At 35.3% G+C, this 23961-nt stretch overlaps 2 protein-coding genes across 11 annotated transcripts; one reads left to right on the top strand and one right to left on the bottom strand.

The window, feature by feature from the left end:
• The first annotated feature begins 3668 nt into the window (after positions 1-3668).
• LOC114389615 (protein LHY-like) lies at positions 3669-16745 on the top strand. Of its 8 annotated transcripts, none has more exons than XM_028350322.1 (9): positions 3669-3957; positions 4073-4196; positions 4315-4340; positions 4564-4776; positions 4885-4996; positions 5209-5270; positions 14257-14478; positions 14568-15995; positions 16077-16745. In XM_028350322.1, exons 4-9 carry the CDS (start codon positions 4738-4740, stop codon positions 16461-16463), a joined length of 2250 nt encoding a protein of 749 aa, XP_028206123.1. In that variant the 5' UTR covers positions 3669-3957; positions 4073-4196; positions 4315-4340; positions 4564-4737; the 3' UTR covers positions 16464-16745. The 8 variants fall into 8 exon arrangements, with proteins under 8 accessions (XP_028206123.1, XP_028206121.1, XP_028206117.1 ...); XM_028350320.1 differs by having other exon boundaries at positions 4073-4201; XM_028350316.1 differs by having other exon boundaries at positions 4073-4201; positions 4464-4776.
• A 1310-nt stretch (positions 16746-18055) lies between these two features.
• LOC114391290 (serine/threonine-protein kinase ATG1a-like) lies at positions 18056-23645 on the bottom strand. Of its 3 annotated transcripts, none has more exons than XM_028352377.1 (13): positions 23078-23645; positions 22626-22743; positions 22255-22313; positions 21631-21695; positions 21147-21240; positions 20975-21055; positions 20720-20831; positions 20494-20548; positions 20141-20403; positions 19669-20033; positions 18911-19205; positions 18752-18822; positions 18056-18592 (listed from the first exon to the last, which is right to left on the bottom strand). In XM_028352377.1, the coding sequence occupies exons 1-13, from the start codon at positions 23318-23320 to the stop codon at positions 18362-18364; spliced, it is 2052 nt and encodes a 683-aa protein (XP_028208178.1). In that variant the 5' UTR covers positions 23321-23645; the 3' UTR covers positions 18056-18361. The 3 variants fall into 3 exon arrangements, with proteins under 3 accessions (XP_028208178.1, XP_028208177.1, XP_028208179.1); XM_028352376.1 differs by having other exon boundaries at positions 20114-20403; positions 23078-23643; XM_028352378.1 differs by lacking the exon at positions 20494-20548 and having other exon boundaries at positions 20114-20284; positions 23078-23644.
• Between the last annotated feature and the right edge of the window lie 316 nt (positions 23646-23961).

Genomic DNA, 23961 nt, shown 5'->3' with positions numbered 1-23961 from the left:
TTTGTCATTCAAATCTTGGTTGCATGAATTCTATCACACCTAAACGAAAAAAATTACTAAAGGGATGCTTTGACTAACGTAAGTTGGATACCCCTCGAATGCTACTCCAAACATTCAATAAACATGTCATATTCATGTGATGTATGTGTGACTAAGTTTAGGCTCATGTTTAACAAAATCTAGTTTCACATTATGTATTTTTTACTCGTTCCTATCATAATTCTATTTGATTTGAATAGAACATACCTATAACCTCCCAAAAATAATGATTTTTGTTGTATTTTTTTATAATTGATTAATTTATGAAAATTAAAGCCCTTATTTTTAATATATAGATTAGACTAATTTTTTTGAATACTTAACTAAATCATATATGCTAGTCCTTTTCTTGAACCCCAAACCTTTTTCACTTTTACTTTTGGTATGGTGCTCACCTGATACTCGTGAAGATGGTAGAAGAACCACAACCATAACATATCTTTCTATTTTCATTTCACCATTGATACTAATAAATTTGAGTAAGAGTCCTTTTGTTTCTGCTTTCTCTTTCGTTTTTGCCTTTTGGAATTGTCGTTGTATGCCACTGCGTTGTTGTTAGCGGATAGCCACTTTTATTCGGTTCTAATATACGTTCGTTTATTTATTTTATATAGTTTTATTTATGTGTTTTCAATGAATCATTTAAACTAGCGTCCATCTATTTATTTATGTGTTATACAAGAGAAGTTGAACCTTTTTTCCCCATTTCTTAAATTCATTTATGGTACATATGCTTTAATTTGGTGTCTTTTCTTTACTGTTCGTTATCTTTTGACTTCTTTTAAGTGGAAATAATATAAACTTTCTTGAAGAGATATGAATTTTATTGAACTAAAAAGAATTGAGAGAAAAATAAATTGGAGTAAGAATAAAGAATTTTTGAAATCATAAAGATTTTTCATAATATTATTTATTCATAAATTATTATATATGATAAATAATTAAATATGTTACTTTATGATAGTTATCTTAAAAGTGATACCAAAAATAATCTTTATATAGTTGATACAAGTTATATCAATATCGAAAGTAAAAAAAAAAATGAAGCAAAAAGAGTTACATCAATATAACTTGTGTAAACATACCATCTTTAAAAATATTTAGACATAGTTCAAAAAAATTATAAATATTAGATAAATGATGTACATGTTTTATTTTTGTTTTTTTATGGGCAAGTACACGTTGGATGTTATAATTTTATATTAGGAATTAAAAAAAAAATCAAGAAAGTAAAATGTCATGGCCAGGTTAAAAAGGGTCATATATAGATTCGTGCAAAATCTAAAAATAGAGAACAAACATAGCTCGAGCAAATTAACAATGAAACACATACACTAACACACAATTATAAAGAGTCACAGATTCACGGTAACAAAGAACACGTATTAACAATGAAAAATACACATTAACAAAGAGTAAACACACTGATATATAGCAAACACACTAACTAACTGACTAACACACACTAGTAAATAGCAAACATAAAGTAACAATGACAAACTAGGAGCAAGAATGCATGACACGAGAATGTGTCAGCATTTTAGCCTGAGACTAATTTATGGCAACTGATTAGAAAGTAAATTTCTACACTAGTTAAATTAAAAACCAATCTAAAGAATTTACTATGATTTTTTTAAATGATAAGATCGACACTCACATTTAAGATTAATTGGGGAACCAATTTAGGTATAAAAAAAAATTCTATATCAATTTTTTCATTCAACTAATCTTTTTTTTTCTAGACCTATTTTTTAGTAACTACTTTTGTTTGTTTTTTCTGAGATTTATCAGCGAGCCAATGTTCCATTTCAAGACTAGTTCCTTTAGCCATATAGAGATTAGATTTTGTCAAATCCAACAAAATTTTCTCCATATTCATGCATTATTAGAAATTTAATTTCTAATAATATGCTTAAAGAATCCAATTATTTATCAACTTATCAATTGTGTTAAAAATAGATTTTTTTTTAACTATCATGGTTAGGACCTTTGACTTTTCCATGAATCTTAAAGTATTATTACAAATTTCAGATCTTTGGATTAACTATAAAACTATCTCAATTTTAAATTTAATCATATTTAAAGTTTATTTTCCTGTTTAAAAGTGTATTATATAGAGCTCAATCATCCAAGTCTTCCCTGGCAATCTTAACGGATATTATTATCTGAGTTATGTCTATTAAATTGTGTTAGAAAAAATTGATATTAACTAATGTAAAATATTCAATATCAATATTACAAAAATATCCACACATTACATCAATTTTTAGACAATTGATATAGACATTGAATGTGAAAAATATATTTTAAACTAGTGACGTATTCGCCGTGTGTGTGTTTTTAATTCAAATCTTTAGGACAAGTTATTATTCATTTGTTATTTGTGATTTTATGTTGTGCCAAAAAATATTCCACTATCAGGCTTTATTAAGTTGTGGAGGATAAAAATATTCTTTTGTCATTAAACAGATGAAAAAAAAAGAGCGAAACAAAGTTATAATTGTGTATTCAACTGAAAAAAGTAAAAAATATAATTATATTAAATAACTGTTACATCTTTTTAATATAAAATAACTGTGACTAAGCGGTAAAAAAGATAAAAGGATTGTTTGAAAGCTTTCTCCTGTGTTTCATTTTCTCTTATTTTAGAAGAAAAACCTTTTATGTAAATTCTACTATATTTATTTTTCCTTTCTTTTTTTTTTCCAGCCAAAATAAAATGTTCATTTTTTTTCTACATCAGCTTTAATTTGCTCTTTTAAATTTTTACCTGTCAAAATGATGTATGAATATTCTTTAGGACTTTTCTTCCTAGGGGATCTGGTTAATTATTTTATAAAGGAATTTTTTTCCTAAATTTAATATATAAACACAATACATGTATATATTTAAAATTTGTTTGTTGTACCAAAAAAAAATATTTGTATTATTTTTAAAATAAAATAAAACTACACTTTTAATTATTTTCCTAAGACAAAATATATAAAACAGTAAAACATGGCATGATGATAAGGATAATTAACCCATATAAGAAAAATGTTCAAAGTAGAAAACAAAAGCACTGCAAGAACCGTACAGGTTCGCACCTGATAACAGTGTAACTCACATTCTCACTCACTAAAAACGCACACGTGTCCACCGCACGCACGAATGGAACACCCACCAATAAACCCCCAAAGAATTGCCACGTGTCGGTGACCGGAAAGTGAGTGGCCACGCTGGGCGAATATCCCACCACTAAGCCCAAATGGCCCACTCGTTGCGCAACTGGGTGACCGGGTACAGCCGGTCGACTTCGCCACGTCACCTGCGGGCCCCCACCGTCACAAGCTGGCGACGCTTTTACGGACCTAAAACCTCAGCCATGATGAAGTTTGTGGATGAGATTCGAGGAGGAAAAAAAAAGATTAAAAGCTTAAAGCCTCATCCCAAAAAAATAAATAAAAAAAGAAAGTGATAAAAAAAAATAGGAAAAGTGCAAAGGTAAGCATCAGCACCAATAGCCAGTAAATTTGCGCCACTTGTCGCGATCGTACACGCCAAAGCTTCTCCGTCTCAAAAATAAAAAATAACGAGTCGTTAATTTCCGAAACAAAAAAAATATAAATCCACACGAAATTGTAGTGGCTGAGATTGCTCCTCGCGCTTAAACACTTTCGGGCGAGTGAGTGTGTAGCAGTTTCGGGTTCTGTTTTTGGTTTCGTTTCTGCAAAACCTCTCTTCTTCTTCTGATTGATTCCACTTCGCGATTTTTCGATTTTCGTTTGTTTTCTTCTTTTTCGGTTTCTGATCTGAACTCGATTCGATTCGCTATTGCCGGAAAATGAGTCCTCCGGCAAGTGTCCGGTGATGATCGCTCCCTCGAGAGGTTGTTGAGGTTATCGTTGTTGTTCTTCGAAGTCATGGTTTCGATCTGAGGTATTCGTTTTCCTTTTTATATTTTTTAGTTTAATTTAATTTGTTCTGTTTGGTTTCCGAGAAAATTGAAGCGAACTGCGAACGGATTTACCTCATCTGGATTTGGATGTAACAGGTGCTGTCAGTGCTCACAGCGCGACGCTGTTGAGTTGAAATTTCGCTGGTTTTGAGTTGCTTTGTGACTATTTTTTTTTCTCGGCAACCAAACAGGAGGATTCAAAATTTGCACTGATTAATTAGTAAAGTATATTTGTGAAAGTGAAGATAGAAATGGTTGTTGTTGTTGAATTTGTGATGTGATTTTTCTTGTTTCTGTACTAATTGTAGTTTCTCTCTCTCTTTTTTCGCGTTTGAAAGGTTTTGGCGCTCTCGAGTTCGTTTTGGTGAGGATTCTGATTAAGGAAATTTTTCTTTTATTCATTCGGAGGAGAAGCGTCTCAAACTCTCTCTCTTTCTCCCTCGGTTGTTTATTTTTGAAATTTTATTTTCCTTTTTCTTCTATGTAGTACTGTTTTACGTGTGACATGTGAATTGGAATGCTTATTCCAGCTTATACAAAACAGAGACGGATCTCTTCCTATTGTTCTCGCTTTGTTTCTTTTGCAGTAGCATCATCATCATCACCATACCTTGTTCAGATTCTGCTCACTTTCACCACAAAGGCTTTACTATTTACCGCGTTTCGTTTTCGTGTCACCGCAAATAATGAAAGGAGGTGTTCCCTGTATCCACTCCTCGTCAGGGAAGATCTGAAGCAGTGCTAGCTGCTCACGTCCTGTAATGGACGCATACTCCTCCGGCGAAGAAGTGGTTGTTAAGGTTAGAGTTATTGTGATATATATGGGGAAGTTTCTCACTTTCTCGTGAAAGTGAGTTAGTAAAGTTTTGGTACTGTTGTCTGATGAGTGGTTAAGTGGCTTTTTGCAGACTAGAAAACCATATACAATCACTAAGCAAAGGGAACGATGGACAGAGGAGGAGCATAATAGATTTCTAGAAGCTTTGAAACTACACGGGCGAGCATGGCAGCGCATAGAAGGTGATAGTGTGTTGTACTTGAAGATTATCTCTTGTTCTTCCTATATAAAGATTGGTGTAATATTCTAGTAGAAAATGGCATGAACTGATCTTCATATTTGATTTATTCTTGCTTTTTTTTTTTGGTTCGTTAATTTATAGTTGATTTGATCTGTCCTTTTTTTTATTCCATGGCTCGACCCCCCTTCTTGGTGTTTCACTTCTGCTGTACAGAGCATATAGGAACAAAGACTGCCGTGCAAATAAGGAGTCATGCACAGAAGTTCTTTACAAAGGTCAATGGGTACCTTCTCACCTTGGTTTATATGTTTAAAATTTCCTTCCTTTTGTTTTTAACTTATGCTTTAAAAGACTTGCTGTCGATTTATGTATCAGTTCCGTATCTCTTTTGATTCACTTTGATGAATAAAAATCCCTTCTAACTGCTCAAAATAGTTCTGTATCTTTTTTTTTTTTTGGGTACAGTAAATAGTTCTGTATCTGATCTGGTTGATTTCAACTATATCATGATATCAATTTAAAAATATAAAAAAATCCTAACTAAATTAACAACTTCCATGGTGATATTCAAATGTCATGTAAAGTATAGTACTTCTTCAGTATCAGAACCCAAAATAATTTTGTTGATAAAATTGTGAACACGAGTCAAGGGACTTGTGAGTTGACTTTATACAAGGGATTGCAAAATTAAAGTAATTATTGAAGGGAATGAAAATCCAATAAACTTACCACTAAAAAATGGAGATAAATTTATTGAGATAATGATAATGATATTGGTTTGTAAAATTAGCATTATTTAAATAGTGAATATTATCCTTTTATTTTAAGAGTATTATCTTTAAAATGATTTTTTTTTTCTTATCCTTTTCTCAGCCTCATTTCTTATCCTCAAATTGAATAGAACCCCCACTCCTAAATGCTAAATTGACACTAGAACTTCTGTAGAGTTTGGACTAATTTGAACAAAGAAATCCACAGTAGTCATGATCAAACTGATTGGCTTGATCTTGCAATCCCAAATAGACACTACGCAGAAGCATGCTTTAACTTGCACCAATAAAGTAATATTATATAACTCTAGCTTCATACCTAATCAACAAATGGTTCATCTTTGGCATAGTATCAGTGAAAAGCGGTAGCACATTGGCAAGGCAATCATTTTCTCCTTTTGTTGCTGATTTCGATAATACAAAAATTTGCAATGCTACTCTGGGGGTTCTAGCAACAATGGGTTTTATTTGTCATAATGATATAGTATAGGTGTTCTATATGTTAGGTAGTGCCTTGGGTTGGGCTTTTTTTGATTGAGCCAACTTGGAGTTAAAAAAGGAAGGTGCTAGTGTGGACATGTTATGCATTTGACATATTTGGGAGGAGAGGGTTTTAAAATTTGCCTCTTCCTTGCCTAATGAGGTGCAACACCTAACGTTTGATTATAAAAGAAATTGGTCTTGATGTTTGAGCAATGTTGTATGTAAGGAAAAGTTGAAACTCACCATTTGTGGTGTTGTGTGAGGTTGGAAAAAATTCTGTGTTTCTAGTGCTTTGTTTTAATGAGATTTTTTTTTCTGAGATTATGTGTGTTAGAGATGTTATATAAAACCATTAATGTGTCCGTATAAGTTTTTTGAGATAGTTTGTTCATGACATAGCATCAAAGCTTCTATGACCATGTGGTCTAGAGTTTCATTCTTGTTGACCATCATTCTTCTAAATTGTGTATAGCCTTTGGCAACTAGACGTGCCTTAAGTGATAAGTCACAACTTGACTGTCAAGGCCAAGTTTCACAGTAAAAATATCGCGACGAATCAACAATAGACTTGCCTAGTGGGAGAAGAATGAGGTCCATTTGAAGGGGACACATTTCATCAAGCATAGCTTGTTGTCATCCAAGATAAGATAAGGCATCACCTAAAGTTTTAGGCCTAAAAACAGAAGACAAAGAAGAAATGCAAGTGTAGTACAAGAAAAATAATGATAACTTAAAGAAGTGACAATTTGGAGAAAGATTACAAGTTCAACGTATACCTTTACGAAGTGCAATGGGAAAATCAAGTTCTTGAGGAAATGTCTGAGGTTACATGATGATTGGTTTTGGAGGAGAGTTGTTCCCATCACTAGTTGCTAGTGTCTTTAGGGAAAATGATGACTTTGAAGGGGGAAAGGTAATGGGGACATACATTAGGGGAGGTAGTGGTATAGTTGTGGAGTCTGAGTTAGGTGTGGATGGTGAAGACACACAAATGTAACATCATTTGAGACTAAATAATGACGAATAAGCCGAGAGCAACATACTAACATTAATAACTTTGAGACTGAGTGCATCCTAGGAAATTGAAATTGAGGCCCTAAAAATTGTAGGGCCAAACTAGGCTCTTAAAATTGAGGTCCTAAAAATTGTAGGGCCAAACTACTGGGCCTATTTTTGCCCAATATTTTCTTAGTTTTTCCTTTTATATTTATATAAATCTTTACATCATTTTCTTAGTTTTTTTTATATAAATATATATTTAGATAAAAAAACAAAAGGGGCCAATTTGGCCCAGTTTGATGGTCGGGCCAAAAAATGCAGTCTACAAGAAATTCAGCTCAATTTGTATTTCATACCTTGGCCTGCTATGCTGGGTGGTCAAATTTGGCACCTCTACGTTGGAAGCCATAAAGCTTTGGAATTGTTGAGATAGATATTCATGGGTAGTATCACTTTGTAGGGTGTGAATGAGAACACCAAATTGTTTTTTATTTCTTGATAAAATGATGTAAAGATTCAAAACAACTCAGATCGATTTACCATTAAAAATAGCCAAGTCTGTCAAGAATAATCTTCTATAAAGGTGACAAAATATCTTGACTCTAAAGTAGGCATGCCATGACATAAGCCCCATACATCAGAGTGAACCAAAACAAAAGGAAACCTATCTCTACAAATGACACAATAAGGAAAAGAACTTTGAACATGTTTTCCAAATTGACAAGACTCACAAGACAAGGTTGGTAACTTGGACAGACTTGACACCATTTGTTTTTGCTTGCAAGACTAGGATGACCCAATTTATAATGGATGAGAATAGGAGAATATGCAACCAAACTAGAATGTAGTTAAGTCCCCATGACTCACGTATGGCCCAAACTCTAATCCTGCAAGAAAACAAAATATTTAGTGAATCAAACCACATAATCAAGAGAACGAGCAAAGGCGACTACTGGATAATAGATTAATCGAAAACTTGAGGACATGGAAGACATTGTCAATTGAGAAAGAAGGAAAGGGGTGGACAATAGTAAGCAACTCTGTTTAATTTTCGCCTTCCAAAAAAAAAAAAAAAAACTCTGTTTAATTTTCAGTACTGTTGATTACATCACAGTTTTGCTGTTTAGAAAGCAATGTGTAACAGATAAAACTTTATGCCTACTATGAGGGGGATGACTAGAACTATATTTGTTTGATGAAGTTTGAGTGAGTTATTCAAGTGTGAAGATGTGAGGTTCAGATCTTTTCTTTCTACAAATGCAGATAGTGGTGTGTGGTGGTTTTCTTTTTCTGGAGCCCACTGTATTATGCTTATGCCTTTCATAGGGAGAAAATTAATGGGTCAGTCACAATGCCATATTAGGTTTCATGAGAAGCATGATAATTTGAAGGCACCTGCTTCTATTATTTGGTGGTGAGAGAACAAGCAATTTCTATATGAAGAGTTGAAAACACAAAGAGAATGTATGTAGAAGCATTGAACTTTATTGAATTTATCAGGCATTTTAAGTGGTGGAAGAACCAAATTCAATATTGTGATGGAGGATTTGTGGTAGAGCTTAGAAGGGCTATCTAGCATTGTTTTGCTTTGATTCATCGTATACATAAAACTACTGTTTCAGTTATTCAATGCCCTTGATAATTTATTTCATGCTTTCCTTCGGTGATCTTTTTTTCTTTACCTGGATACAAGTACTATTTGTGAAGATAAAATTCCTCTGTTTTTGGTAAGCTTTTTTTCTTTCTTCCTAATTTAATTATCATTTGTTTCTGAAACAATTTTTACTAGAGTATATACTTGTATAACTGTTAAAACAGTTTTGTAAGGGCTGTTAGCTTTTGCTAACAGCACCTCCCTAACAATTTTGTATAACTGTTGAAACAGTTTTGTAAGGGCTGTTAGCTTTTGCTAACTGCACCTCCCTAACAATTTTGTACTCAGTACTCTGTTCAGAGGTCTATAAATACCTTTCTGTAACTACCTCTGTAACTAACTTTTGAGATATTCAATAATATCTGTTTTCTGTCTTTTCTCTCTCAATCTATCGAATATGGTATCTAGAGCCAATTTTTCGACGCGTTCTTCCCTTCGCAAGTTCTAGATCCTTTTGTCTATGGCTTCCGCATCTCCGAGTTTCGTTTCTCAATCATTTCCTAATTCCATCGCCGAGAAGCTCGATGATTTGAACTATCTCCATTGGCGACAACATGTTGAGCATGTCATCAAATAGCATAAATTGCAGTGTTTTGTTGTGAATCCGGTGGTTCCACCACGTTATCTCACTGAAGACGATCACATAGCTGATTGTGTCAATCCTGAGTATGAGGCATGGGAAGTTCAGGACCAAACACTCCTTGTTTTTCAAACCTTTAAGTCCATGGTTGAATTACAACTTAATACTAAAATTAAAAGTTTCCAAGGGGGGAGGTGAGTACAAAACCTTTTCTGCTCTCCTAGCCTCTCATGGCTTCTCTCACAGATTCATTTGTCCCAACACTCATCACCAAAATGGTGTGGTTGAAAGAAAACATAGACATATTGTTGGCTTGGGTCTTACTTTATTACATCATGAATCTTACCCATACAATTTTGGGATTATGCTTTTACCCCAGCTGTCTATTTAATTAATAGACTTCCCATTGCTTCCCTCAACTTTGCTATTCCTTATGTCACTCTGTTCCGCAAAGATCCTGATTTTCAGTTTCTTAAAAACCTTTGGTTGTGCATGTTTTCCATTATTGAGGCCTTATCATACACACAAGCTTGGCTTTCGTTCTCAAGAGTGTCTGTTTTTAGGGTATTCGTCTTCTCACAAAGGTTATAAGTGTCTGTCTTCAACTGGCAGAATCTACATTTGTAAAGATGTCTTGTTTAATGAACTAAGGTTTCCATACTCTGACTTATTTCCCTCTTCTCCTAACTCAGTAAAGAATCTTGATTCCTATTTCAGCCTTTGTCCTAATTGGTCTCCACCATCTGTGAGTCTTACTCCCCAACCATCCTAATTGTCTACTTCCCACTCCTCTCCTGCACCTTGCATTCCCCCTGATTTTTCTCCTATTCCAGTCAACCCTCCCTACAGTCTCCCATTTTGTTTCTCAACAATCTTGACCCTCTGAGTCCACTTCTTTGCATCCTCAAACATCAGAGTCCACCACCCTTAGTTTACCATCTTTTGTGTCTGTTTCTGCTGTTAACTCTACCCTAGTTAACACTCATCCTATGCAAACAAGGTCCAAGTCCTAGACTTCATCCTTCATTATTTCTTGTTCATTCCTAGCCTAAAACTGTCAAACAGGCCCTTGAGAATCCAGATTGGTTTGCTGCCATGCAACAAGAGTATGATGCTCTTCTGAAAAACAGAACTTGGGACTTGGTTTCATTACCTTCCAACAGACAAGCTATTGGATGTAAGTGAAATTTTAGAGTTAAGGAAAATGCTGATGGCTCTATTAACAAATTTAAAGCAAGGCTGGTAGCTAAGGGTTTCCATCAAGTCTATGGTTCCGATTTCCATGAGAACTTTTCCCGTGGTAAAGCCTATCACAATTCATACTATTCTCACCCTTGCACTCTCACATGGTTGGGAGCTGTTTCAGCTGGATATAAACAATGCCTTTTTAAATGGAGTTCTTAAAGAATCAATGTTTATGACACAGCCTCCTGGCTTTGAAGTTGGGGATAGGTTTCTTGTTTGCAAACTTAACAAGGCTCTCTATGGCTTAAAACAAGCCCCAAGGCAGTGGTTTGATAGGTTAAAGTCTACTCTTCTTCAGTTTGGTTTTGTGGGCAGCAAATGTGATTCTTCCCTGTTTATCTACAAGCATCAGACTCACACTGTCTATCTTCTAGTTTATGTGGATGATATTATCATCACAGGTAGTTCTACCTCTCTCATTCAGCAGCTAACTACTAAACTCCACATCGCTTTCTCTCTTAAGCAACTTGGTCATTTGGATTATTTCTTGGGCCTAGAGATCAAGTATCTGCCTAATAATAACTCTATAGTGATGACTCAGAACAAATATGTGATTTACTTCACAAAACTCACATGGCAGAAGCCCATTCTATTTCCTCTCCCATGGTTTCTAATTGCAAGTTATCCAAGTAAGGTGCTGATTTATTTCAAGATCCAACTCTATACAGATCAGTGGTGGGTGCACTACAGTATGCTACTTTAACTAGACCTGAAATCAGCTTTGCTGTCAATAAAGTCTGTCAGTTTATGGCTAGGCCTCTTGAATCTCATTGGGCAGTATTTAAAAGGATTTTGAGGCATCTCAAAGGTACCTTGTATATTCCAACTCTGAATCAGTGGGCTGACGTGCTGACCAAGCCTCTGAAAACTCAATGTGAAGAGTTTTTCCTCTGAAAACTCTTCCCCTTGAGTTTGAGGGGGGGGGGGGGGGGGGGGGGGGGTATTAGAGTATATACTTGTATAACTGTTAAAACAGTTTTGTAAGGGCTGTTAGCTTTTGCTAACAGAACCTCCCTAAAACTCAAGGGCTGTTAAAACAATTTTGTACTCAGTACTCAGTTCAGAGGTCTAATACCTCTTTGTAACTAACTTTTGAGATATTCAATAATATCTGTTTTCTCTCTCAATCTATCGAATAATTTAAAATGTGTTTATTTCCAAAGAATTAATGCAATATTTCCTTCTATGTACTCAATTGAAATGTTCCCAACTTTCTGTCTTTGTGTTCTAGGAATGCTTAGCTGTCAAGATGGCTATTTTACGTGATCCCTTTAATTAAATGTTATGTGTTTGTTATTTATTATGGGAAAATAATATGAAACTTTTAACACAAAAGTTGATTACTTCAACAACAACAACAACAACAATGTTGCTTTTTATTTATATCCCTTCCAAGTTGACTTTCTGACAATTGAAAATAACGAGGTGTGAATTTATTATGTTTGCTAAATTAGCTGAGGGAAGTTACACGATTGTTTGATTCATCATAACAAGAGTGCAGTACCTATTTTGGGAACTTGGGAGTTTCAAGACCTAGTAAATTGTTTGATACTGGAAGATAACTATCAATCTATCATTTGATGTGTTGATACTGGAGTTGAATTTTTAATGATGGATCATGGGAGTAACAGCTAGGTAGATTAGAACAATTATTGTCTTCAAAATTAAGAAGGATTCTTCAAGAAGGACTAGATGATTTTGAGGACTTTAGTGTTATTAGGTTATAAGTTATGATTATTGATTTCTATATAAAGAAAAGTTGGTCCTTCAAACCCAAAAGGGTGGATGGAATTCCAGCGCTAGGATGCTGGCATGCATTGCCACACAGATGATGTGTTTGGTTTAGAGGACGAAAATAGAGGAGAATTTTTTTAATTAAAGTAGAGTGTAAAAGGTGTGGGTCCAACATGGGACCCACAAAATTTGTCTCCTATTTCTGTCCTCCCTCCCTTAACCAAACACAGCCAGAAAGACCAATCTACCTTTATATTAATGATCTCAATCTTAGTGTTAAGTGAACCGGTTTATTGGAATATTAACATTGGTCATGCTAATTTCTAGAAGAGCTTAATGTCTATTTGAGTACTGAAAGTTAAACAGAGGTGCTAATTATTAGTTAAAAGATGGACAGTGAACGTGCAAATGCTCTATCTTTCTCCCTCTCTCCCTTGGAAAAGAATTTGCATATTTCAATGATGGGGGGCTGGTGTAATCAATTTGATTATCATGGTCAAACCAGCCCCCCGCCCCCCCCCCCCCCCCCCCCCCTTTATTTGACTGTGCTAGGATTCATTTATCCTGCATAGAATCAAACTTCTTGTCAAATCTATGATTAGTAGCAGCAAAAATGTTCACCCATCCAACTCCAAATGAGTGTAGGGGCCTGGGATAACAGTTCAAAAGTACCCCTATAGCCACAAATACAACTATTCACAGCTGATCTTACATGGAATTCAAATAGAGCCTAGTAGAAACTTTCAGATGAGCTCAAACCCGAGAAATAAAAGCAGAAGCTTACTTAATTTGACTGGGATTACTTGTGGGGTCCAAGAATGAACAAAACCAAGCTTTGACATCAAGTTTAACTTGACCATTATACAGCTCACAGGAAATGTTATCGTCTTATGTTATGGATAATGTTCTCCGACTAATATGGAACTTTCCTGATTATGCAGAAGTGAGAAATTGAAAAAGAGGAATTTACACCCTGAAAAAAAATGATGTGACAACATTTTTTTTTATTAATGGAATACATTTTTTATTTACTATTTAAAAAAGGGAAGAGCAATTGAAGCCAAAGAATGAGTATTTGAATGGCCTGATAATAGGTCTTGTTAGTTGTTACTAATGCTACACTCTACTGGGCTCAATGAAAGTTTGTTAAATTTTTAGAATTAAAAATAAATAAATGATTATTATCACTAATCTGGAATCTATAAATTGCTTCCAAACAGAGAAACTTCTTGAAATGCCTTTTGTATATTTCTGTGAACAGGAATGGCCGAAAGAATCAATCCAAGGCTTAAACATAATTTGATAGAACATTACTTTCACATATAAAGTTGCTAACCTCTTGCAGTGACAGTGGATCACCACAGAAACAAGAGTAATCAGTGGTGACTTCTGCAAATTTTTGGGAACTGCTACCATCAATGTAGTTTCATAGAACTGTGTTTTCGTAATGACAATAGCTTCCTACATCTTTGGAGTCTACTACGAATCAGTGATGTTGATATACATCTTTTTATTTGAAAGACAAGCAGTTTCCAGCTCACCAAATCCAAATGCATCTTGATTACATCCACGGCTAATTTTTCCCCAACTTGATTGAAAAATATTTCTGGATCTTTTCTTTTCTAAGATTTCTTGCTTGAATACACTGAAATGTCTGTTACACCTATTTTTATTTTCGAAAAAGTATTTTGGAAATTCTGCATTAGGAACAAACGTGCTACTACTCCAGTAAGTGCTTTTAATGGTTTTTGTGAAACTTCACTTGCTGATAATACCATTTGGAATTTTACTTCCAGCTGGAGAAAGAGGCCCTTGTAAAGGGTGTTCCAATTGGACAGGCTCTTGATATAGACATTCCCCCTCCACGGCCCAAAAGAAAGCCAAACAATCCTTATCCTCGGAAGACCAGGATTGGTACCACATCATTACATAGTGGAGCAAAGGATGGAAAACTCAATTTAGTTGAATCTTCACATGTTAATCAAGCACTGGACTTGAAAAAAGAACCACTTCCAGAGGTTAATATTTTTTTTTTATATTTTACTTCACACAAATTCTTTTTAAGTTTCTCTCAGTGAAATAATTCAGCTTGTTCCTTATTTATTAGAAACATGATTTAGACGAAGGGCTAACAACTGTAAAAGAAAATAAGGATGAGAACCACGCAAAAGTATTTACTCTTCTCCAGGAGGTACCCTGTTCCTCTGTATCTTCAGCAAATGAGAGTTCAATAACAATGTCTGTGCCACTGGGAAATCCATGTGCCTTCAAGGAGATTACACCTTCCGTGAAAGAGGTAATAGCACGAGATGAAAAAACTGAATCTTTTGTCACTGTTGAACCTGAAAATGGGAAGTTGGAGATCAATGATGGAAAACAGACTAATGGCACTAGTAAAGACTCCAGGTTAGAGGATTCTGATGCTTTACATATGAAATTGGTTCAAAATGAGAAACCAGATGGTCTTGATTGTGAATTAACAATAGATGGGATGCAAGGCAATCAGAATTACCCTAGGCATGTTACTGTGCACGTTGTTGATGGGAACCTTGGAACAAATACTCAAAATCCATCACAAGATATGTTGTTTCGAGATTCCATGTTTCAGCCAATAGGAGGGGTTAACGGGCAACGAAATGTTTTTACCAATACAGCTCCATCGAACACAAGTGAAAGTCAAAATAACACTGCACGATCTTCTGTTCATCAATCATTTCTTCCTTATCCTCCCTTCACACAACACAACCAAGACGATTACCAATCATTTCTTCACATGTCTTCAACATTTTCAAATCTTATTGTCTCTACCTTGATGCAAAACCCAGCAGCTCATGCTGCTGCAAGTTTCGCTGCTACATTTTGGCCGTATGCAAATCCAGAAACTTCAGCAAATTCTCCTAGGTGCTCCCAAGGAGGTTTTACAAATAGACAAATTGGTTCCCCTCCAAGCGTTGCAGCTATTGCAGCTGCTACTGTAGCAGCTGCAACTGCATGGTGGGCAGCTCATGGATTGCTTCCTTTGTGTGCTCCTCTTCATACTTCTTTTGCCTGTCCTGCATCAGTGACTACAGTTCCATCAATGAATACCGGTGAAGCACCGGCTCTGAAGGCAGAGCAAGAAAAAACTACTCTACAAAATCCTCCTCTTCAAGATCAGATGCTGGATCCAGAATACTCGGAAGCTCAACAAGCTCAACATTCAGCTTCAAAGTCACCAGCTGCCATTTTATCAGATTCTGAGAGTGGAGATGCCAAGTTAAATACTTCATCAAAGGTTACTGATCATGAGACGAACAAAACAATTTCTGAGCACCTTGATTCCAACAAAACAAAGGGAAGAAAACCGGTTGACCGTTCCTCATGTGGTTCCAACACGGCCTCTAGCAGCGATGTGGAAACTGATGCACTAGAGAAGGGTGAGAAAGGGAAGGAAGAGCCTGAAATACCTGATGCTAACCAATTAGCCATTGAGTTTAGTAATCGTCGTAGAAGCGTTAGCAACCTTACTGATTCTTGGAAAGAGGTTTCTGAAGAGGTATCCCAGTTACTACTTGTAATGAAATTTTTATACAATTCTTGCATGTATTGCTTCTCTTCTCATGTTACTTATTTTCAGGGGAGACTGGCCTTTCAGGCTCTGTTCTCCAGAGAGGTGTTGCCTCAAAGCTTTTCACCTCCTCATGCTTTGAAGAATACGGATCATCAAATGGACAACGCCAATGATAACAAGCAAAACATAGATGACAAAGATGAAGATCTTGACGGCAAGAAATGCAGTTCTAATTATGAAGCGATGCAGAAAAACCTGCTATTTGTAGAAAATAACGAGGGACTGTTAACCATAGGGCTTGGACAAGGAAAGCTTAAGACTCATCGAACAGGTTTTAAACCCTACAAAAGATGTTCCATGGAGGCCAAGGAAAATAGGGTTGGAGCAAGCAGCAATCAAGGTGAAGAGCAAGGTTGTAAGAGAATACGTTTGGAAGGGGAGACTTCGACTTGAGGTTTGATATATGCAGTAACATAAAGGCAAACTTTGGTTTTTGCATATCATTTCTTTATCCCTCCAACGGTGTACCTATATTGTATGTTTATTTCTAATTCTGCAGCTCACGAAACTTGTCGTGTAGATGTGTGTACCGTATTAAATTACTGTGTACGCTCTTTTACTATCTTTGTATGATGTTAATGCTGTTTAAAACTCCGCTAAATAGACTTAGATAAGAAACATTAAGTATTGTTTGAGCCATGAACATCAAGTAATTTATGATCCTTCATTCAGCCACTTTCCACGTTTTACATATGAACTATTTTTTCTTTTACAAACTCTACCCAGATTGAACCAATTTTTCAGACTGCAGGATGTGCTTGCATGTTGATGTGGTGGATGCATTACAATGTGACGGAAGTGATTTCTTTTTCACTAGGCTTTGAAGTTTGTCGGCTTCCTTGATGATGTTAATAAATTCTCAATCCTAAATTTCTTGTATACGATGACTTTTATTAATTTTCCATGTTTATAAATGCAGTTTGCAATAGTTGTTTTTCATCAAATCCTATTTTGAAATGAAAATCAATGATAAATATTGAAATAATTTTAAATTGCTTGTGGTTACTAAAGCTATGTTTGGTTTAAAGTTACAAAGTATGTTTTGTGAATAACAATGTAAAATTGCATGTTTCAATGCATAAAATGAGAAAGAAAATTGTTACTTTGAAGTAAAAGTACTTGAGTTTTTCCAACTTCAATCCAAACATGCACTAAGCCTGTTTGTATTTCCACTAGGTAGGCTTTTTGTCTTGGGAAAAAAATTTTCCTTTTACTTTCTGTACTTTGAGAAGCCTAACGTAGTTAGGTTGTGGGCGTGAAACAATGACAGAGGCTCTAACTAGTTCTCTGCATTACAATACTGAAATCATGACAACAACAACAACAACAACAACGCCTTATCCCACTAGGTGGGGTCGGCTACATGGATCAACTTCCGCCATAATGTTCTATCAAGTACCATACTTCTATCCAAACCATTAATTTCGAGATCCTTTTTTATAACCTCTCTTATAGTCTTTTTGGGTCTTCCTCTGCCTCGAATTGTTTGTCTTCTCTCCATCTGGTCTACTCTCCTTACTACAGAGTCTACCGGTCTTCTCTCTACATGCCCAAATCACCTAAGTCTATTTTCCACCATCTTCTCTACACTAGGCGCTACTCCAACCCTCTCTCTACTCCAACCCTCTCTCTAATAGCTTCGTTTCTAATTTTATCCTGTCGAGTCTTACCACACATCCACCGCAACATCCTCATCTCCGTTACACCTACTTTATTCTCATGTTGGCTCTTGACCGCCCAACATTCTGTTCCGTACAAAAAAAAATATTAGATAGACATTTATATTGCTTTATTATAGTAATGAAAGAATTTTCATTAAAAGATAACAGGCATCATCTTATATTTGAAATATTTTTCATAATTGTTTTAAAGCAATCAATTGATGACAGAGCCTTTTACTGCAACCCCTGGATAATTGAATATTCCTGCTGCATGCAAACAAGATTTGCAGGAAAATTTCCGAGGAAGTAAAATTTAAATCCATCTTTCCCCTTAGAAATTTCAATTCATTGATAATAGTGGTTTAAAAATTGTACAGGACTATAAGCTATACACTATTTACAAATTCCATGTCAAAGAATTAACATTCTATACATGAAATCATGCAGTAAAGGCAAAGTCGCCTGACAAGGCCATGATAGGTTATATATATCTATCTATATACAATATGGTATCTGTCAAAGGTTGCTTCTCGTCCGTACTCATCATAGGAAGTCAACATTCATGTCAGCAACAAATTGCTTCACCGATTCCAAAAGTGGTGATGCAAAGTCACTATAAAAACCAGTTATTTACTTTGATAAAAGTGTATGTGCTTTCTCTGAAGAGGACTCCGCTGAAGATTTTTTACGAGACTGCAAGCTGTGAATATATTGTAAGATTCGCTCCTTATTAGTGGAAAGAAGTGAAAATGGTGGGTTCAGTGGAAGGTTCTCTGCTTCTGTCACGATAAATGAAAGTAGAAGCATCGCTTTTGAGTAAGATGCAGCAGCCCTATCTCTGATCTCCATATATTCATCTACCTAGAAAAACGGTAAAAGAAATAAAAAGAAAAACCCACTCAGGCAAGTACTGATTAATTTATAATAATGGCCTTTTCATGTCTGTATGCTCTTGAGGAAGACTTACAATATAGAAGGTTGGTTAGAAAATTTAAAAGTTAACAATATTGGACTACTTACAGCACCACTTGTCCCAATTAAGAGAGCTTTTTGGAATATAATTTCCATTGCATCTGGCATCTCAGCTGCCCCTGCAATTGGTTTTTGGAGTACATAGTTAAGATAAATTCTTTAGAAAATGTGAAAGTATTAAGTTCAGAAACAAAAAACAAGTCCTACTATCCATATTTTGAACATGACATGATAGTTTCTCAGCACGATCAACTGCATCAATAAACTCATGTTTCGCCCACAGGGAGATAGATGAAGGATCACTAAAATTTATTTTCTGTTCTGTAGACTGTGGCAAGTCAACATCACTAGCAGATATGGATTCATTAGCCGAACTGCTTCCAGGCAACTCACTCTTTGTAATTGAGGCCATCCAAAAGCTACAAATTTCTAGAGTCTTTTTCCATATAGCTAAAACCACCAACTCAACTGCAAGCGACTCTAGATACAATCCTGTATTATACTGCACCGAATAAACATTAAAATTAAATTACAAAATGAGAAAGGAAAACAGTGAAAGTAAGATATTGTATTGCTGGCATAAGTGAGTATGTCACTTTTTTTTTTATCATGGGAGAGGTTTGACACAACTTTCTGAAATTCACATTTGATGATATAGAAAATATGGAGACGATCAAGCAGTAGTATACAAGTAAGAACTAAGAAGTATACACCGACTATATTTTAGCCACCCACAGCACACAAAGAATCCAGTTGGGAAATTACAAATTAATTAGGTAAAAGAATTCATAGAATATAACATCCATGGCAGAGAAAAGAACAGAAAAAAAATACACTTCACTTCGTACCCCATTGCCCAGAGGCTCTTCGCTATGCTAAACAGAAAAAAAATACAATAATAATTTATTTTTTCATTTAAAATCTTAACATAATGACCTTAGGTTAACTGAATGGCACAACCTTACCTTTTCTTGTGAAAGTTCGGCAAGGATCCGCACATACTGATGCAACAGCTGTAATCTGTTTGAAGGGTGCAGTGAGGAAATTCCATTCTCTTTCCTTAAGGCAGCAAATTCACAGGAAGCCACACATGCCTCCTGTTTATTGCTTTTTAAATTTTCTAATACTTCAGTGGAGGAAAAGGGCAGATCCTTTGTTTGTTTTGCATGTCCAACCTCCATATTAGTCCTCTTAGAAGAAAACAGAGAAATCCTATGTGAGGAACTATTTTGCACTGATGCTTCAAAGTAGTCAGAGAAAGCTTCGAATGATGCGAAATGGGAATTGACAAAGACATAATCTTTCTCAATGGACTCCATTAAATGGGAAACTGAATAGAAAAACAAGACAACAGGTGAGAAACAATGCAAAAATGAGTACATGCTACACAGTATCCAGAGACAATTAAACCTAGGGGTTGGTTTGACAAATGAGCACCAGCATCAACAGCCTTCCCCAGCTTATCACTTGCAATAGTTGGAGTTGACCCTTTAGCACTCTTAGTACCAGCTGTAATCTTGCCATCCTTTCTTTGCAACAGCATGGTTTCATCAGCAGCTGAACTGACTACCACTGGATTATCTACAACATGATACTTAGAATGTGATTGAGAAATCTTCTCGGAGGCAGAGACACCTAATTGATGATCTGTCAATCTTTCTGATTGATGTAATTGAAACTGCTCAACATTCACGGTAGGCCTATAAATTATGAATTACGAGAGATCACAAAAAATAGCTACGGCATGGAAAGAAAATGCAACAGGGATACAGAAGAAAAAAATTAATGACCTAGGTTCCCGTAGGAAATTGTGATTGAAGAATGCCTTGAATGTTAACCTCTCATCTGCATATTACAGTCTAACTTTAGAGAAGTTCTCTACATGAGCTCTAACTGTTATTAAAAATATATGTATGATAATTTCAACCTCAGACTCATTCCCTTTACACATTCACAAAGCAGTACAGCAGAATAAACATGCACAAATGTCCTGTGAAATAAAGTTTCAATAAATACCTGGGTTTCGACGTAAAAGGTTTCTGCAAAGATCCAAGCAATCAGAATGTAGCACTTTTAATGCATCTGGCGGAAAGTGCAGTTCAGTAGATGCCAAAATATTTTGAAAAAGCTGCAACCAAAAAATATGTTAAGGGAAAAGAAAGGTACATAACTATTTGCCAAAAAAATCAAAGATACATGATTATCATCTTCCCAATTTCAGAAAAAATAAGGATAAAAGAAAAAGAAAAACTTGTTTAGCCTCTTCAAAACCTGCAATTGACTATTTCCGTCAAATGGTGGCCTCCCAATCACTAGTTGATACAATATTGCCCCAACACTCCATAAATCAGCCTGCAACCATTATACAACTTTATACTTTTACAAAAGAAAACAGGAACAATGTCAGTAATTACAATTTGATCTCAGTTCTATCTTTTGTCACCTTGGCATCATACTTCTGGTTTTCAATTATCTCTGGAGCCATGTAATAGGGTGAACCACATAGCGTATCAGCCAATCCCTGGGGTGTGAGAGACCTAGTACAACAATACATCAGGAAAGTACCAAGTGCAAGAAATACACAAGTTTTTTTCTTCTGTCATCTTATTGTTTCAACCGGATTGAAGATAAAATTTACCAAATATGAGCCTACCATTTGAATATTTTTTATATAAAACAAAAAAGGAGATATTATATAGAGCCAAAAAATTAAGCATCTACAAGCAAAGGCGTTGTTTATAAGATAGCTAGTGTGACGTAAATCAATTTATTAATGATTACTTCTATCAATTGTATTACCCAATGAGCAAGAAATAACATCTCCACCAAAAAGTAAAAATAACAAGTAACAAGTCACTCCAGTTTATAACAGCAATATAGGGGAAAAAAGTGTTTGCATTATTTAACGTCTCAAGAAACCATCCTACCTTGCAAAACCAAAATCCCCTATTTTCATAACTGGTGTAGCTGCAGTAGTTGCCAACAGTAAATTCTGCATGTTTAGGGGGGGAATCAAGGACATGATGAATGAATTACTATGTGTGCAATAATAACTAAAACAATTGAGTTAATTAGATCAATTTATAATTTATAACACAGTGCATACTGATGCCATCATTTCTAAACCAAGTGGTTCCACAAGTTTTGAGGGTTATCCAAACTTTTTAAAATATTAGTCTTATAACTAATTTATTCTTTCAGTAATCCCAGTAACTTAGCAATTTACAATCAAACATCAACCCCAAAACGAAAAAGAAAAATAAAAAAGGAGTTGAAGGTAATTACTAAGTAGTCCTTCTACTTGTTTGTACATATATACAATGACCTGTATGTCTCTGCCAGTCATTTACTTCAATGTAGGCATGAAACAATGATAAATTGATCATTTTAAGCAAAAAATAAGGCAAAGCTTGTAGGTAAAGGGGAAAAAAAAGAGTTTTCAAACAAGCTAATGCAATCACTGATAGTGGCAATCAATTAAAATACACCAAGACAAACGTATGAGTAAGTACCATGAAAAATTTATAACCTCACAAAATACACTCAGATACCTGTGGTTTTAAATCTCTATGGATGAGGTTCTTTTCTTGAAGCACCTGCAACCCGGCAGCTACAAGAATGGCCACATTATAAATAATAGAAATTTACACATTGCATACCAATTAGTGCAAGCAATTCAGAACACAAAACAACAGAGGATGAGAGAATACCATGTTTGAACAGGCAAAATTACCTAATTAACCATTCACAAAATACAAAAGAATCGAAGACACCTAATGTAATCAATAAACTTGAAATAATCCATAGCAACATACATTACAAAAGATTATTAAGCACCCCGAAAGATGGAAAATTAGGACGTAGGTTGTGAATTCAGTTAACTCTACAGAAAACAACAAATGATTGAAGTTCAATCACTGACCCAATTGCCTCATGAAATGGCGTGCAACCGGTTCAGAAACTTTGCCATGGCGATGAATGTAAGCAGCAAGGTCCCCACCAGCACAATACTCCAAAACAAGGTAAATCCTGTCATTGGTCTTAAACCACAACAACAATAACAACAAAATCATCACTTTTTTTTTTTTTAGTTTCCCACGAGTATCCTCCTTTAGAGACAATACTATCTAAGACACTATCAGATATTATATCCTGTCACTTAAACCACAACAACAAAGACACATTCGTTCTTCTTTCAAACCAAAAAAATCATTCTTTGTAAAAGTTTTTCACAAGTATCCTTGTTTTTGACAATCCTATTCGAGACACAGTTGGTACTAAATGCGAACACCTCTCCCAGCAGAAATTAAAACCTCCACCGGTACAAAATCATTACCTAACTAACTAACAAACTAAATTACCAACAAACCATACCTGAATGGCCTCGAAGAGTCGAATGATGTTGGGGTGATGAATGGTGCTAAGGATAGAAATTTCTTTGAGAAGATTTTCCCTCACTTTGGGGCTCAATTGTCTCTTATCAATCTCCTTAACCGCATACTCCAAACCCGAACTTCGATTCCTTGCACGCCACACCACCGCGAACGAACCCGACCCGATTCGAGGACCCACTATGTAATCTCCGATCACTCTGGGTCCTCCAAACTCCATCATCATCGTCGTCGTCACCCAAAAAAACTACGTATTAAACAACAAAACCAACTATGGAGTCATACCCACGTCGAAATTCGCTCGAAAGATTCCAACTTTGAACTTTTGGTGTGGGGAAACGACGCTGCTGCAGAGAGTGGAGTGAGTGTGCGCCAAGAGTGGACGAACCAACGCTTTCTCTCTTTGTTATTTATGGCTCTCTCTCTCACCAACAAAAAACAACCTTTGCTTTATTTCTTTCTATCTTTTTCTGCTGTTAAGATGGTTCATTTGATTTGATTTCAGGTTTGGAATTTGCATTCCTTTGCTTGCTTCCTTCGACCAATGATGTATTTATTTGATTTTATTTCTGTTTCTAGTTTTTAGATTTTTTTTTTGAGTTCTAGTTTTTAGATATGTTTCACTAATCTCTAACACTAACCTGCCTTAATCACTTGTTTGTTTGGAGATTTCGGAGATTTTTGAAATTCTGTATGTATAAATAATTTGCCTTTTGAAGTGTTGAATTAATGAAGTGGGAAAATAATGTTATCAATTCCCTTTCATCTTATTTTATGAGTCATTAATTGCCTTTCATCTAATCTTATATGTTATCCTTTTTTTTTTCTTTTTAAAGCAAATCTTAGTTTCTGTTTGGATCCGTTTTT

Source organism: Glycine soja, chromosome 16 (genome assembly GCF_004193775.1).
Source record: "Glycine soja cultivar W05 chromosome 16, ASM419377v2, whole genome shotgun sequence".
In the NCBI taxonomy this organism is placed as follows: Eukaryota; Viridiplantae; Streptophyta; class Magnoliopsida; order Fabales; family Fabaceae; genus Glycine; species Glycine soja.
This window is presented reverse-complemented; position numbering and strand designations above follow the sequence as displayed.

Bases quoted from the DNA above. Each gene is read 5' to 3' on its own strand.
- LOC114389615 (XM_028350314.1), top strand. From the start codon at position 4,738: ATGGACGCATACTCCTCCGGCGAAGAAGTGGTTGTTAAG. The intron at 4,777-4,884 runs GTTAGAGTTATT...GGCTTTTTGCAG, and splicing joins GCGAAGAAGTGGTTGTTAAG to ACTAGAAAACCATATACAAT. The intron at 15,996-16,076 runs GTATCCCAGTTA...ACTTATTTTCAG, and splicing joins GGAAAGAGGTTTCTGAAGAG to GGGAGACTGGCCTTTCAGGC.
- LOC114391290 (XM_028352376.1), bottom strand. From the start codon at position 23,320: ATGATGATGGAGTTTGGAGGACCCAGAGTGATCGGAGATTACATAGTG. The intron at 22,314-22,625 runs GTCAGTGATTGA...CCATTCTTGTAG, and splicing joins CCATTTCATGAGGCAATTGG to CTGCCGGGTTGCAGGTGCTT. The intron at 20,549-20,719 runs GTATTTATTGAA...TGTAATATGCAG, and splicing joins CCTTTTACGTCGAAACCCAG to ATGAGAGGTTAACATTCAAG.